Raw genomic sequence first — 15,788 nt, forward strand, 5'->3', positions numbered from 1 at the left:
AAGGAGAACAAATAATCGACACGAGCAGTGAAGAAGGGGCGGCGCGCGTCGAGGAGCCGCTGAGGCGCCACCGAGGCTAGGCGCGCCGCCAGGGGGCGCCGGCAGCGGCAGCGGCTGCTCTGCCACCCTGTCTCTATGGCTGCCGCTTCCCCACAGCGGCGGGGCACGTCCGACGGCGCGTGTGTGCCTCCGTCTCGATGGTGGCTCCCACAATGCCCCGCGACCGCCCCCTCCCACCGCGGTGGTCACGTGCGGGGCGGTGGCGGGCGCGGCGCGGCCGTTGGGCTCTCGCGCGGCGGCGGGCGGGTCTCGCGAGAGGGGGCGGGGCGGCGCTCCCGGCTGTCAGCGCGATGAGGAGGCGCCGCCGAGGCCCCCGCCGCTGCCTCCGCCGGGCCGCGCCGCGCTGCCCGCCCCATGGCGTGTGAGAGGCCGGGGCCGCCGCCTGCTCCCGGCCCCGCCGCCCGCGCCTCGCAGGTAGGAGCGGGCTGGGCGGGGGCAGCCGGCGCGGGGGACGCGGTGACCCGGCGGGGCCCCGCCCGCCTTCCCCCCCTCCCCCCCCCCTCCTCTCCCTGCGCCCTGCGGGGTCCCGGCGCTGCGGAATCCGGGCGGGGAGCGGGGCCGAGCCTCGCCCGCCGAGCGCGGCCTGTCAGCGCCCCCGCCCCGCCGGGTACCGGCCGCCGCTGCGGCGCGGGGGAGGGGGCTGCCGGCCCTCCCCCTCCCCCCCCCTCCGCCGCTAGGCCAGCCGGGGGACGCGGGGCAGCCATTTGGTGGCGGCTCCGAAATGACGGCGAGAGCCAGAGCCGGGGCCGGGCACAGGTGCGCGGCGCGGCCGGCGGCTGCTGACAGCGGCCTGGCGGAGGGGGGCGAGGCTGCGAGGAGACCCGCCGGGCCTTCCCGCGGCGGGCGCCGGGGCTGCTCCGCGCTCCCTGCGCTGGCACCGGCGAACGTGAGGCGGTGAGGCTGCCGGTTACCTCGCTGGCAGCGCTTTCGGGACGCCGCAGCACCAAGCAGCCTGTTGTGTGGTGTCCTCCAGTACGGGGGGGAATTGCACCGGTATCATGAGTATTCCCACTCGTGTGGAGCTGTGCTTTAGGGTAATGGTGGAGAAGAGTCATGGTGGAAAATAGGCCCTAGAACTGCACCCATCATGTCACGTTTAACGTGTCTTGAACAAAAAACCAAAACAACTGGGCAGGAAAAGCATGTCTTAGTTCTGCTGATGCTTGAGGTGCACTGGGGATTTTAAGTTAAGCCTAGAAGTCAGCACAAAGCATAGAAAAGGGACGCAATGTGATTGGAGGGTGGTGAGTATTCAGTTACGGTCGGGGTTCAGTGGAATGGCATGTATCTTTAATGAGAGAAAATAATGACAAAGTGTAGGCTGACAACCAGGAAAATTTCCCATGTAGGTCTGTTTCGCTTTAAGTGCAAACTTAGGCTTTTGGTTGGGTTTAATTGTAATTCCTGTAGGTACTCTTGTGATCGTTCTTTCATGCCCGTTATAGCCATATCATAATGTTGAAACAAAAATTAAAACCAACTTTTTGGATTGCAAGGGTCTACATTTATAATTGTGGCAGAAAATATTTTCTCATTTTTGAATGAGAACCAACAAGTACAATTGTAGATCTTCTAAATCAAAATACTGTTATTTGACCTTTGGTCTGTGTTAAATATCTGTGGAAATTCTAGAAAGTGAAGCTTGTGTTGCTAGTATAAGTATTATTCTGCGAAGCACTGAATTCTTAATTTTTGTAATTAATCACTTTCCCGAGACCTGCATGCCTTGTTAATGAACTTTTTCTTGTTTCTGCAATGTAAGCAAAGCTTTCCACAAGAAAAGGTTTCTTATAACTCCTGTTCCTGTCTTGTTTGAGGTCATGGCCATTTCTCTCAAAAATATTAAATTCCAACAATTTTAGTGTCAGTGCTTCAGATGTCTCAAACTTAAGTCCTAGTCTTGAGTACTGATCTTTTTTATTTAAGGCTTTGTTGATTTACAATAGATAGAATATTTACAGTATCCAGAGGGTAATAGCTAATAGAATTTTTGTTAGGTGTATGGTACGTTTTGTTTGGTAAGATTTTGTATAGCCTGTAATGGGATGAATAGAAGTAGTCTCTCCTTACAGACTGGACAATCTTAATGAAAGGAGAAAAATCTGTCTCTGTGGGCATATCAAGCTATTCTGTACAAACTTTAAAAAGGCTTTCTGACTCGGATGGAACCCTGTGTTTTCGTGCTTATATCTCAGAATGGAATTGGTATTTTATTAAAATTATTTGGAAAATGTTAGAATACGGAATTTCTCTTTTGTAAAATGTATAGTTGAAGCATGGAGGTCGTGTTTAAAAAAAAAAAAGGCATGGGGAACTAAGCCATACATAAGAGTCCTTATGCTCTGAAAATATCAATGAAGAGTAAGGAATTCTTCACTGTATCTCTTCTTGACGTAATTGTGTCAAAATAGATCTGCTTAGAGATAAATTCCCTTTCTCTGCATTCAGTGTAAGTTCAACTGATTTTGGTGGCAAAGAAAATTTTTTGTTTATTTGCCCTTCAGTTAGCTCTGAAAAGTCAATACTGTTACAGGAGCTGAATTGGTATCAGGCTTGTGGCAAGGACAAACTCTCCTTTCAGTGACACCTACGAAACACAAAAAAACCCCCACGGTGGCATTATATAAGTATATTGGAAGCTTTTAAAATCTAGTGACAGGATTTCTGCTAGCAACACTTGAACAGGAAGGAGCAGGTGTGAACTGTTGAGGATACGCTAGCTCTAGTGTTGACTTGGGGGGGATTTACCTCTGAATTGAGTGGACTTTGGCAGTCACTGAGCAACCATGAACTGAAATGTGTATTAGTGAATTATACCACTGTTCATAGGGAATTATTCTTCAGCCAGATGTTTTAGGGAGGCAGAGGAGATCTAACCTTTAATTTTTAAAGAAGGTAGCAAGTGAAGCATCCCATAGGTGTTTTGGCAAAAGGTAGTCTGGATAGAGATATATATTCCAGTAAGTCACCAAGTTTTCTCTTGATAACTTTTCTGAAATTTAAATTGGCCTGTAGATGCTCCCAGTAGCATTAATGTTCAGTGAAAAAATTGCATTGAAATACTCTCTTTAATGGTCATTAAAGACTCTGCTTTATATATAGAATTTGCACGTGATATAAAGAGATTTACACGTGACAGATATTATGGAGTGCAGAAATAAGCAAGTCTGCTCTGTAAAGAGGATTTATTTTAATTTCAAGCCGTCATAGCTGAATGGTGCAAAGCTATTATGGGGCTGGCCCTTTTCTAAGCCTTAATGAAGCTAGTTTTTTAGATCTGTAGATGATGGCTGTTGAAGAGAAATGAATAAAATATTCTAGCCTCTTCAGAGAATAATTTAATACTGATAATTTGATTACGTGGACACTAAGTTTTTGACTCAGTCAGGATGCTTTCAGAACTACGTAACTTAGGAAGGAAGGCTTGAAAAAGCTACCTCCTTGTAGTGCAAACAAATGATTAATCTGCATAAATGGGAAATTATAATGGAGATCACTTAGAAAATACCATGATCTCTGCAGTCCATATTAAGAGCAAGTCAATATCAAGGACTCTTGAATTTAGTGATTAAAAATCAATTGAATTCTAAGATTTAGGCTTAAATCCACAGTGGGATTGTAATTGGACTACCTTAATTTTTGAAAATGCCATATAATCCCACAAGTCTTTCAAGATTTTCCTTCATCTGTAGAGAAGACTTTCCTTTGTTCAGCACTGACAGAATTACTCCATGTTGCGTTGTCATACAAGCTCTGCTTATTAGACTTTCCTTTGCCTGTGTCCCACAAGGGACCTGATCTAGTAGGCCTGAGCAGAGCAGACCTAACGTGGAGCTGCAAGACTGCCACTTCTGTTCAGAAACATGGCTGCTGGTGATAACTGCTGTTTTGCTTTTCTTTTTCCCTAGGCATTTGCCTAGGCTACGGGGCAATTGAGTTCAAGCCTTCAACCCTTCCTTTGAAAAGGGATGAAACTTGCATATCTTGCATTTTGGTAAATGCCCTGACTCCGGACAATGTGCAGCTTTGACGGGGATCGCTCCCTACCTTGCGTTGAACCTGCTTCACTTTGAAGAGAAGAAAGTTTTCTTAGACTGAGACCCATCCTCACCATGCTAGCTAGGAACTGGGGCATGTAGCTGGGGAGGACGCACTGATTTTTTTGTTTGTTTGTTTCTTGCTCAAAGGACTATATCTAGATTTGATCCAATGACTGAGTAGTGAAAATGCACAAATGATCTTTTAAAATGAAGCAAAATCCAAGTCGTCTGCTTGGGCAGCTGAAGATTAGGCTGCGGTTGTCTTTGATGAATATTCAGTCCTTCTGTGTGTGAGGAATAGCTTCAAGGGGAGGGACTGAAATTGCCCCATCTCTAAATGTGTGTGTTTGGATGCTTCTTTGTAAAAGCATGGGTTAAAAGTATTTAAAAGTAATTGAATTTGTATCTCTTAGTGTAGGTGAGAAATCTAGTCACTGAAGTAAGATGTAAGACAACACCAGCACCACTAACTAAAGAATATCCCTATTTTTGTGTAAAGTTGTTGAACCCCTGAGGTTGTTAACTTCTGGTGTGGAGAAGTCAACATCTCCTTCTGGTGTTAGGCCTCAAAGCCCTGGATAAAGGTAGACTTTAAGATAAAGCATTGTCATCAGAATTTCTAATTAGCTAGTCCTTGCCTTGCTTAACGAGTACTGATACTGAACTCTGGAGGCCAAGTGCCAAATCTTCAACATTGCTCTTCATAGATCAAGCCCTCTGTCTTTAAAGGTTTGTTGGAATTCCTCCAGATTTGTGTCATGTCCCTACGTTCCAAATAGCCCTTTATTATATCTGAACAAAATTTTTTGGCTGGCTTCTGGTTGGCTGGTGCGTCTATGCTGATAGGTCAGAAAACCAGACAGACAGATAGATAACTGAGCCTGGTGCTGTAGCCTTTCCTGAGAAGCATGTGAATTTGGAAATTTTTCCAGATACCAATTTTCAGGGCATATATATACATTTCATATGTGGTGCATCTCTATCAGGTTTGCTCAAAAATGGTCCAGGGCTCCTGAGGTTCACATGGGAGAGGAACAGACTAATAGAAAGCATGATCACGTAAGCTTAGTTTCTTTAGGAAATCAGGATTAAATGATATTTATCATGTCCAAAGGTTGTTCAGTAAGTACAATGACTTGTATTAGTTGTAAAGACTGTCATGGGATTAGCTAGCTACAAATTAAGGTAAAATAAGAACATCTAAGTTTCACAACTTCCATCATTTGTATATGGTACAGCTATTCAAGAAAGGTTTGGGGGCTTCACCTCCCCCCCCCCCCCCTCCAATTTCATAAAATATTCTGGTCTAAAATTATAATGAGAAAATCCATCACTTATCATTGTTACTCCACTCCATTGCAACAATTACTGCAGTGGGAAAATGTTACTGTGTTGGAAATGGAAAATTACTCAACTGTAATAGTTTTTATTTATTATGTAGTTCCTGAGCTTGTGCATTTTTCAGTTTGTCATCTGAAGTATTGTTTCTAATAGTAATACTATAAATTTTAATTGTAACTATACTATGTAAACATTTTTAATGTAAAAACTACCATGTCTTTTCAAACTGTTTACCTTGTATGTTTGGCCAGTTTCTGTCTTGGCCATTTCTTTGGGATTTTTTTTTTTGCAGGGTGCTTCTACTTTGATGGGGAAGAGAAGCCCTGTGTATGTGTAGAGATAGAGATAGCACGTCTGCCAGAGTGAACAGCTAGACCAAGGGTAATTTTACTAACTGAGTATACTGCCTAGTAAAAACAAACTCAAACTGATTTCTAGTTTACCTTCTTTATTATGCTCTCCTCCTTGTGTTTGTTCAGTTTAGAGCACTGGAGCAATTTGTTCTTCAAGAGGACATCCCTCAAATACATTGTTTCTGACAAGGAGCAAGAATCTATTAAACATTTGGCTTATGCTTTTTGTAGAAGTTGACATGAGATTGTTTTCTTAACACGCTGGGCTGCAAGAATGGCAGGATAGCTGGCATGCTTAATAGAGTATGGAGACTTCCTCTGTGTATGGCTGCTTGAAGTTTTAGGAGTTCAGAGCTTTCCCCAGCTGTTTGCTGATTTAATTAGATTTTTTTCCTGTTAAGAAATCTGAAGGTCAACACATGTTTAGTAGAGTCTGTCATTTAGGATGATTAAATACTCTGAGATGGATCTTTAAAAATCGGTAGTGCACGCTTTAAGAATCTGTTGTGTTTCATTTCTGTGCTGGTCAGGAAAACAAACAACTATATTTTAAAAGCCTGTAAATAGAGAGGTGGCTGTTGCTTGCAAGTTTCTGAAGTATCTGTGGAAACTGAATGTGGGTGCTGTCTCAGAGCAGAGATTCCTGCATTCGACATAATTAATGAGCAGTGTGGAAATAGAGACTGTTTATTAGGAGACTGTCAGTGACCAACAACATATTAGCAATTGAGCTGTCTGTGTACTAGCCTTTTCTTAAACTTTTCCCTGTGTGAGTCGTGGTAGTAGCACATTTCCCAGAGTTGTCTAGTTTGTGCTGTTACCTGTGTCATGCAGTCAGACAGGTGAAAAAAAAAGATAGTGTTCCTAGGTCAGCAGTGGTGTTGGTGTTGGTATCTTGACATTTCTGGTAAAGCTGGCAAAAAGCTTTGAGGAAAGTGTTTACTGCAAGGCTTTACACTACGGTTCTGTGCATCTCTTGTCCTGCTGTTTTGGCAGGGAAGCTGAAGTAGATGTGCTAAAGGAAATGGTGGGATTCTTTACAGAGGAATTAAAAATCTTTCTAGGCATGTTGGCTCATTGTTTGGGTTGTTTTTTTTTTTTAATTTGCTTGGTTAAAAGACATACATAGCACTAGAAGATTAAAGAGGACTGCAGGTTTTTTTCATCCCTGTAAGAGCTTTGGTTGTGCTTTCCTAGAAGTTGGATGAAAATCTGTTTTGTCCAATGCATGTGAATATTCTGGCTTATGTTGAAAGTGTTACCTCAGCAGCTGGGTTTTGAATGGACAGGTTCAACTTTCAGTTTGTTGTATTTTACACTTACTGTGGGAATTCATTTGGGGGAAAAATCGCTGCATAATATTGCAAAGCTCACTGAGATGAGGACATCTTGTACAAGTATCCTGTTACTTAAAGGGCACTGAATGTTCATAGTACTAAATAGGATTTCTAAACAGATGGTCATAATTAACATAAAATACATCCACAGATAGGCTATTTGGTGTTCTAGTAATTATTTCAATGGTCCGATACTTTAGCATTAATTAAACTGTAGCACAGCCAACAATGGAATTGCAGTAAAGAGTTACTGAATTCAAATGCAGAGGGGAGATCTCAGCTTCCTCAAAACAATTACCTTTTTTCCATCACCGAAGAAAAAAAAAATAGAATGTTAAGCAAGTAATTCAAACATTTGTGTATTTGCATTTCTAACAAGCTGGTAGGAGAAGCTTGTTCATAGTCTTGAAATGAACTAACTGGTCTCTAGGTTGCACGGAAAGTCAACATCGTTGCACGTTGCAGCCAAGGGTGGGGCTGTTTAGCTCTTAGATGAAGCTGTGAATTTAAATCTTCGTGACGAAAGCTTGCATGTAAATGGTTTCGATGAACTTCTTTGGCCTGTTGTCTTTTTCAAGAATGTAAGTCATATAAGATGGGATGTCTTTCGGAGCAATTTCTATAAATGCATATTTTCTTTGGAGTACATTTATGTAAACTATTTGCATGGTACTACTGCACAGAGTGAGATATTTCAAGAGAAAAGACTTAATAGCAAGCCAACTGAAGTTATTGCTCACTTTATCATAAGTTGTCCGAAATACCTGGATTTTCAACACATCAGAGATTTTCTCGCTGTGGGTTCATGGAGGTGGAGTTGCATTGTTGTGTAAGGTAGAGATGTGAAAAGCAACATTGAATACAGCAATCTCTGCCCTTGAGTGCTCCAATGGGTTCTTGGGAGAAAAGGGGGAAGTAACACATGAGAATCATAAAACTAAAAACTAATCTCTCATCCTTTTAGTGTTTTCTTATGATTCTTAACTTTTGTTAATTGATTTTTTTTTTAAATTGATTTGTCTTTTACAGAAAGAGAAAATGTCTTTAGAAGTGAAGCTGTGTTTAGTTTGGTGTCTGATTAAGTCTGAGTAAGATCTGCAGAAGGCAGGCATTGTTCTACTTCACTTCAAATGGAAATAACATTTTAACACACACACCCCCTTGAAAAAAAAAAAAAAAAAAAATTGTGTCTTCTCCCCACCCCAGGCCCATTCTACAACCAGGGAGTGCTTTCAGGGTTTTGAAAACTTGAGGTTAGATGAGATAGTGTGAGAGATGGTTACCGTGATTCACGCCTTTACACTTTCTGTGCCAATAAATGTCTTCCTCTTCCTATGCTAAAGGTGTATTTAATCCTGTGAGAAGAACTTTAATGCCATTTATTGTGAATAGGTTCGACTTCAACTTACGGTAGTCTGCATGAATTCAGTTCATGAGCCTTTTTTGGTACAATTATTTAACACAAAGATGGGGGGTTTTGAGTACTTCAATGTAAGGATTTGGTTTTATTCTGTAAAATATTGAAATGGTGGGGGTTTTTTTAATTAAAAATCATTCTAAATTAGCAGAAAGCATGTTTTAAATACTCTGTTATTCACTTACAGCTGCCAAAACATAGTACAGTGAAATAATGGTCTGCTAGCCTGCTAAACAAGTGTCCAGCTTCCACAATGCCTGTGCAGGCAGCTCAGTGGACAGAATTTCTGTCCTGCCCAATCTGCTACAACGAGTTTGATGAGAATGTGCACAAACCCATCAGCTTAGGTTGCTCTCACACTGTCTGTAAGACCTGCCTGAACAAGCTTCATCGCAAGGCATGTCCTTTCGACCAGACTGCCATCAATACAGACATCGATGTGCTTCCTGTAAACTTTGCACTCCTCCAGTTAGTTGGAGCCCAGGTATGATTTAAGCAGCTCTTTGTTTTGCCACTTCGTGTTATTACCATTTACATGCCAGTTGCAATACGTGTGCTGATCTTTTTCCCTCATTTTAGTCTAAAAAATTGTAAGACTTTAACTTTGTAATATTTAGAAGTCCATACATACTCTAAAAGCAACTAAGCCATTTTCAGGACCATCCTCTTCTCATAAAATGAAAACATGTTCTAGTTGTAAGCTGCATTCTGGTTTAAAAAGGCTCTTGAACTGTGACTGGAGAAAAACACATATTAGGAAATAGACAATTATCTGTCACAATTGTCATTAGAAAAGTGAACCTGCAGATTGCACTCATTCATCATACTCTTGCAAGGAATCTCGTTTCTACATGTCACATGTTCGAAAGTAGCTAGCTGTTTAACCAAGTTTCAGAAGTGTGTGTGTGTGTGTAATTTTTTTAAAAATATGCATGATGACGGCTTTTCAGTTGCGTTTTCAGACACTGGCTAATCAGGCCAGGAATGTTCCCTTTGCTGTCTCGTAGCAGTGGCAAAACAGCGATTATATAATCAGTACTGCGCTTTATGGAGACTAAATAAGTCTGTTCACCTTATGCTGATTCATATGCTTTTTCATATTACTCTCGCTATAACACCTGGGTGATGCAGTAAGAAGATGCTTTTTACTTTGCTTTTTAATGTCTTATCACATGCCTTGACACAGCTATTGGTAATAACACTATCTATGTCAAAGTGGTTTTGTTTCTCAAGTTCACATGTTCCTTTCATTTTTTTTATTTCTAAGGTTGTGTCAAATCACTGCCTTGATCTTACAACATTCATTTTCCTGGTCTCCTAACTTCTTGAAATGTCTTTCAAACAATTTAATGTATTGTGACTAACACTCCTCCTATTTTCATTGTCTGACCTTGTTACTCTACTTTGAGTTTTTTCCCACCGAGTTAAGCTTGGTAGTTCTTCTCTTTGCAGATTTCAGCATGCCCAAATTATGGTTAAATTATTTTTTAACTTTGCATTTGATTTTTTTCATATTTTCTTGCCAGTTAATTTTGTCTTAACTTCCCTCGTCTTTCTGTAGTAAATCATGCTGATCTTGTACACTGATCATCCTCTCAAGTCTTGTGTTCTTCATTCATCTTTTAAGTACCTTCTCATTAGACCTTGGCTATTGTTTTCTATCCTACCTTTGTTCTTAATGTGTTGAGTACTAACAGAAATAATCTTTCATCACCCTGATCCTCATCTTGAGTCCTTTTTGTTATTCCTTATTACATTTTACATGCCTTGGGTGGGTCCTGTCTTTGACTTCTCTAAAAAGCAGTGTACATCTGCAGTGTTATGTAATTAACAGTAGCGATGTTGGTGCCATCATAGGCATACCAGATAGGTCAGCCGGGTATATATAATTCTTCTCCCCCCCTCCCCCCCCTTGCGTTTTCTTAGGTACCTGATCATCAGACGGTAAAGTTGAGTAATGTCGGAGAGAACAAACATTATGAAGTAGCAAAGAAGTGTGTTGAGGATTTGGCACTCTACTTAAAGCCATTAAGTGGAGGAAAAGGTGAGTCTACTGAACAGCGGAATCTTCATGTAGCTTACTTTCTAACAGCATTGTGTTTTCAGCACTGATTTTAGGTGTCAATGGGATAATCTTCTCATTTTTGTAATCAATTTTCCCTTTCATCTTTAAAAGCTTATTCACACCTGTGACACTTGATTTTTTTATTTTAAGTTTACAAAATATTATTTTTTATTTAATAATATTTCCTTGGGGCTAACTTTGTACTAAAGCTGAACTTTCCTCACAGGATGGGTTTGATGTCAATTTAAGACTTTAATTAAAATTATTTTTGATGACTAATTACCCAGAGTTGCTGAAGAGAAGGGTAGATAACCTGTGACTAGTATCCAAGTCCTAGGGAAAGACACATACTATTAGACGTTTTTATTTGTCTTAGATAAATGTATCTGATTAGAAGCAATAGTTTGCCTTTTCTCGCTTTCTTTGAAGGTGTGGCAAGCTTGAATCAGAGTGCACTGAGCCGTCCAATGCAAAGGAAGCTTGTGACGCTGGTGAATTGTCAGCTGGTGGAGGAAGAGGGTCGGGTTAGAGCTATGAGGGCAGCTCGATCACTGGGGGAGAGAACCGTTACAGAACTGATCTTGCAGCACCAAAATCCTCAGCAGCTTTCTGCCAATCTTTGGGCTGCTGTCAGGGCACGAGGATGCCAGTTTCTAGGACCAGGTAAAGTACCTGTAGATTCTGCAACTGTATATGTAGCTATACCTTTTCTTAACACAAAAAGCATTCTTTGGAAATTTCTTCTGTTCAATTGAAGATGTAATTACTTCTGTTTTTCAACTTTTTGCCAGGGAGAAAGGAGGGGAAAAAAAAATACTACAATTTAAAGTTTTGGAGGTTTTTTTTTCCCCCTTACTAACTGTTCTTTGAAATTGTGAGGAAGTATTTAAAAAATCCTAGCTAAGAAGAATAAATAAGCATGCTTTCTGCACAGTTTGTAATGTAGTGTAACTGTAACACAGGCTGGTTGTACTGCTGCCTGTGATTAGAATTGGATAGGAAACTGCAGATGCTCTCTTGTTCATACTTTAGTTGTAAATACAATCAGCCTAACTTTAGTTGCAGCATATTTTAAAATTAAAATTTATAATGATCCTGTTTATATCTTTGATAGAAACAGCAAATTCTTAGTTAAGAATGTTGCTAAAGCAAGCACAGAAAGGAGAAGAAAATTATGTTTAAACTGGAATTAGTCCTCTCTTGATTCCAATAACTGATGATAGCGTTGCTGTACTATTCCCATATTTATTTTACAGAGTTTTGTGGTATAGCATTGATGAGAGGTCCAAAATGGCAAAGGCTGCAAGACTGCACAGCGGAGAAAAGTATAAAAACTGCACTACTGATGTGTTTATTACTGAAAATTAGTCTTAGCTCTTTAAGTTTGCTGTGCTTAGAGTGCTTCTAAATACTTCTTCTAAACTAGCAAATTTCTTAATGTTGACAGAGATTTTTCTTATGATTAGTGAAATAAAAAGTAATAAGGAATTACATTCAAGATACTTCAGATACTCCTACTTAATGGTGTTAATATATGATAGCCTTGTTTTCTGGCAATGTATTTCTCTTCCTATCTTTTATTTTTGTGTGTTAAAGCTATGCAAGAAGAGGCACTGAAACTTGTATTACTGGCACTGGAAGATGGCTCTGCACTCTCGAGAAAAGTTCTGGTACTTTTTGTTGTACAAAGGCTAGAACCAAGATTTCCTCAGGCCTCTAAAACGAGCATTGGTCATGTTGTGCAGCTACTGTATAGAGCATCATGCTTTAAGGTAAAATACCAATATTTGAAGTTTGTTACCGTGAACTAGTGCAGCTCCAGAGAACCTGACCTAGCATTAATATCTTTCACCTGTAAAATGTTACATAAATTCAGTTTCTACACATTTAAATAATGGAGACTTTAAGATTTTATCTAGAACTGTCATGAAGTAGTTTGATATTTAAAATTCCCTGCAAAAGGAACAAATGGTCACATGTGGAATCAGCCAGAATAGATTCCAAAATTACTGCCCTCATTATTAACTGGTGCCTATCATCTGGAAATTATCTCTCCTGAAAGAGGCATGAAACCTGACTCTGTAGGCACTCCTAGCCTGCTTCAGGAAGAAGTGAAGTGTTTTATTATAATCACTTTTGACTTTATTTAGATTCATAAGAGTAGGCCATGGCCAGACATGCCAGACTAGCCTGGGTGCTCTCCAAGATTAGAATCCAATCCCAGCATTCTAAAGAAAACTGTTGGAATACTGTAGTCCTGGGAACTTCCCTAGCTCCAACACCAGGCATGAGAGGGGGACACCATAGATGGAGAGTGCTATCAGCCTGAGCTCCGACGTTGTGTTCCAACACATTTGTCACTCTTGCTCCTTTTTCTTTTGTCTGTATCTAGCCGCCTTGCACTGAAGAGCCCCTTTATTTTTGATATATAGGGATGAGTTGTTTAAACTGAATATTCCCACTCTATATCTGGAGAAGAGTGAAAAGTTAATTCCATGGGTCTTTTTTTCTTTTTGAATCACAGTTTAAAACACGATTATCACAACATCACTAAACTAAACTTTAAAATAGTCAGACCTGTTGCTCTCCTTTATGAGAAATGTCTAATGTAACCTAAGAGTTTTACTTAACATTTATAGTGGATCTCAGGTAAATATTCTGTTCTTTAAATGTCAGTATCTTAATTTTTTTTTCCCTTTGTATTATTTAAGTCACTTCTAGACACTTTTCTGTTTCTTTAAGTCATCCTTTAATATTGGGTAGCAAAAACTACTAGTAGAACTACTAAGTATCTAACTGTATCTTCTGTGACTTAAGCAAATCTGATTACTTTCCTAGTTGAAAGTAGTGGAGTTGTATAGTTTTGCACCTGTAATCCTGTAAAAACCTGAAGAGCTGGCTGTTCTGCCTGTGCACTGCTAGCTAAGTGGATGAATACATGGAAGAAAATTAAGTATATGCTAAATACATAAAAGTAATAGTTTTGTGATTTGTCCTATGTAACTGTCTTTTTCTAATGGACTTGTAGATTTTTTTTTTTGTTAGAGGAGTATTCAACTATTGCTATTTATTAGGTCACTAAAAGGGATGAAGATTCTTCTCTGATGCAACTTAAAGAAGAGTTTCGGAGTTATGAGGCTTTGCGGAGAGAACATGATGCCCAAATTGTTCACATTGCCATGGAAGCAGGACTTCGAATATCACCAGAACAATGGTCTTCCCTTCTTTATGGTGACTTGGCACATAAATCACACATGCAATCCATTATTGACAAGGTTCGTCAAAGGGATGATTTTAGTATCTTTGTAGGATTAGATTTGACTATTAAATATTAAAAATCCAAGAACCACTTGAGTTAACTTTTTGTCTTTAGTCATATCAAATATTAGCTAAAACTAGAATGAAGGTTTTCTCCCCACTGTAGTGTATTCTTCATATGAAGACATTTTGTTTTCCAGTAGTTTAAGTCTAACTCCTTTTTTTGTGTCTTATGATGAAGCTTCATAGGGCAGATTCTGAGTTGAGAAATTAAATTTCTCTCCACTGATACTCTCTATATGCCATCTGAAGACACGACGTATTGCGTTTAGGAACCAGTTAAAATCTTTTTAAGATTTGTAGTTCACAGTTGTAAGATGCAGCACACTAATGCTCACTTTGTTTTCAGCTCCAATCTCCAGAATCTTTTGCAAAGAGTGTACAAGAATTGACAATTGTCTTGCAGCGCACGGGGGATCCTGCAAACTTAAACAGGCTGAGGCCTCATTTAGAGCTGCTGGCAAACATAGATCCAAATCCAGGTATGCAAATCAAGCTTTTAAAACATTTCTTGATATTTTTCGTATCTAGCAATGTAAACTATTCAGATGATAACCTCCATTCCTGGTTTCAAAATTCCCATTAATTAACATTTGATCTGGATGAGGGGATTGAGTGCGCCCTCAGTAAGTTTGCAGATGACACCAAATTGGGTGGGAGTGTTGGTCTGCTGGAGGGCAGGAAGGCTCTGCAGAGGGACCTGGACAGGCTGGGTCGATGGGCTGAGGTCAATCGTATGAGGTTCAACAAGGCTCAGTGCTGGGTCCTGCACTTGGGTCACAACAACCCCATGCAAGGCTACAGGCTTGGGGAAGAGTGGCTGGAAAGCTCCCTGGTGGAAAAGGACCTGGGGGTGTTGGTCGACAGCCGGCTGAATATGAGCCAGCAGTGTGCCCAGGTGGCCAAGAAGGCCAACAGCATCCTGGCTTGTATCAGGAATAGTGTGGCCAGCAGGACTAGGGCAGTGATCGTCCCCTGTACGCGGCACTGCTGAGGCCGCACCTCGAATGCTGTGTTCAGTGTTGGGCCCCTCACTCCAAGAGAGACATGGAGGGGCTGGAGCGTGTCCAGAGAAGGGCAACGGAGCTGGGGAAGGGTCTGGAGCACAAGGCTGATGGGGAGCGGCTGAGGGACCTGGGGTTGTGCAGCCTGGAGAAGAGGAGGCTGAGGGGAGACCTCATTGCTCTCTACAACTGCCTGAAAGGAGGGTGTAGAGAGGTGGGGTCGATCTCTTCTCCCAGGTAACAAGTGATAGGATGAGAGGAAATGGCCTCAAGTTGCACCAGGGGAGGTTTAGATTGGATATTAGGAAAAATTTATTCACTGAAAGGGTGGTCAAGCGTTGGAACAGGCTGCCCAGGGAAGTGGTGGAGTCCCCATCCCTGGAGGTATTTAAGACATGTAGATGTGGCACTTCAGGACATGGAGTGGACATGGACATGGACATAGTAGGCATGGAGGTGTTGGGTTGATGGTTGGACTAGATGATCCTAGAGGTCTTTTCCCACCTTAACGATTCTATGATATCATAAACTGTTCTTCAGGGCTCTCTGAGCTCTGTCCTAGTACTTGGTGTTTTGAAGTACTAGAAGAGTTGCCTCTTATTTATGATACTACTGGAATTATTGACAGAATCACAAGCCTGCTTTTAATAATTTTAGATGCAGCATCTCCAACATGGGAGCAGCTGGAAAATGCAATGGTTGCTGTAAAGACTGTGGTACATGGGCTGGTGGATTTCATTCAGAATTACAGTAGAAAAGGCCATGAAACTCCACAGGTAACTATATTCGATTGTTGCATTATATGTCTTAATGTACATTTACTGAAAGATGCAACTTTGAGAAATTACTATGA

At 41.1% G+C, this 15,788-nt stretch overlaps 1 protein-coding gene and 1 non-coding gene across 5 annotated transcripts in view; both read left to right on the plus strand.

Moving 5' to 3' along the window:
* Positions 1 to 308: 308 nt before the first annotated feature.
* The window catches only part of RC3H2 (ring finger and CCCH-type domains 2), a 31,963-nt gene continuing 16,483 nt past the window's right edge, over positions 309 to 15,788 (plus strand). For 3 of the 4 annotated variants that reach the window (XM_072882883.1, XM_072882885.1, XM_072882886.1), the window contains exons 1-8: positions 309 to 474; positions 8,736 to 9,032; positions 10,475 to 10,592; positions 11,043 to 11,276; positions 12,210 to 12,385; positions 13,688 to 13,888; positions 14,281 to 14,413; positions 15,593 to 15,711. In XM_072882883.1, the coding sequence (XP_072738984.1) occupies positions 8,802 to 9,032; positions 10,475 to 10,592; positions 11,043 to 11,276; positions 12,210 to 12,385; positions 13,688 to 13,888; positions 14,281 to 14,413; positions 15,593 to 15,711 (1,212 nt within the window). In that variant the 5' untranslated portion in view covers positions 309 to 474; positions 8,736 to 8,801. Of the gene's footprint in view, positions 475 to 5,764; positions 5,823 to 8,735; positions 9,033 to 10,474; positions 10,593 to 11,042; positions 11,277 to 12,209; positions 12,386 to 13,687; positions 13,889 to 14,280; positions 14,414 to 15,592; positions 15,712 to 15,788 lie in introns of those variants that run through there. The other variant, XM_072882884.1, reaches the window with a different exon arrangement.
* Positions 14,082 to 14,197, plus strand: LOC140661434 (small nucleolar RNA SNORD90). Its single transcript, XR_012045748.1, has one exon. It is a non-coding gene; the product is annotated as a small nucleolar RNA SNORD90 (small nucleolar RNA).

Source organism: Ciconia boyciana, chromosome 18, assembly GCF_034638445.1.
Source record: "Ciconia boyciana chromosome 18, ASM3463844v1, whole genome shotgun sequence".
Taxonomy (NCBI): Eukaryota; Metazoa; Chordata; class Aves; order Ciconiiformes; family Ciconiidae; genus Ciconia; species Ciconia boyciana.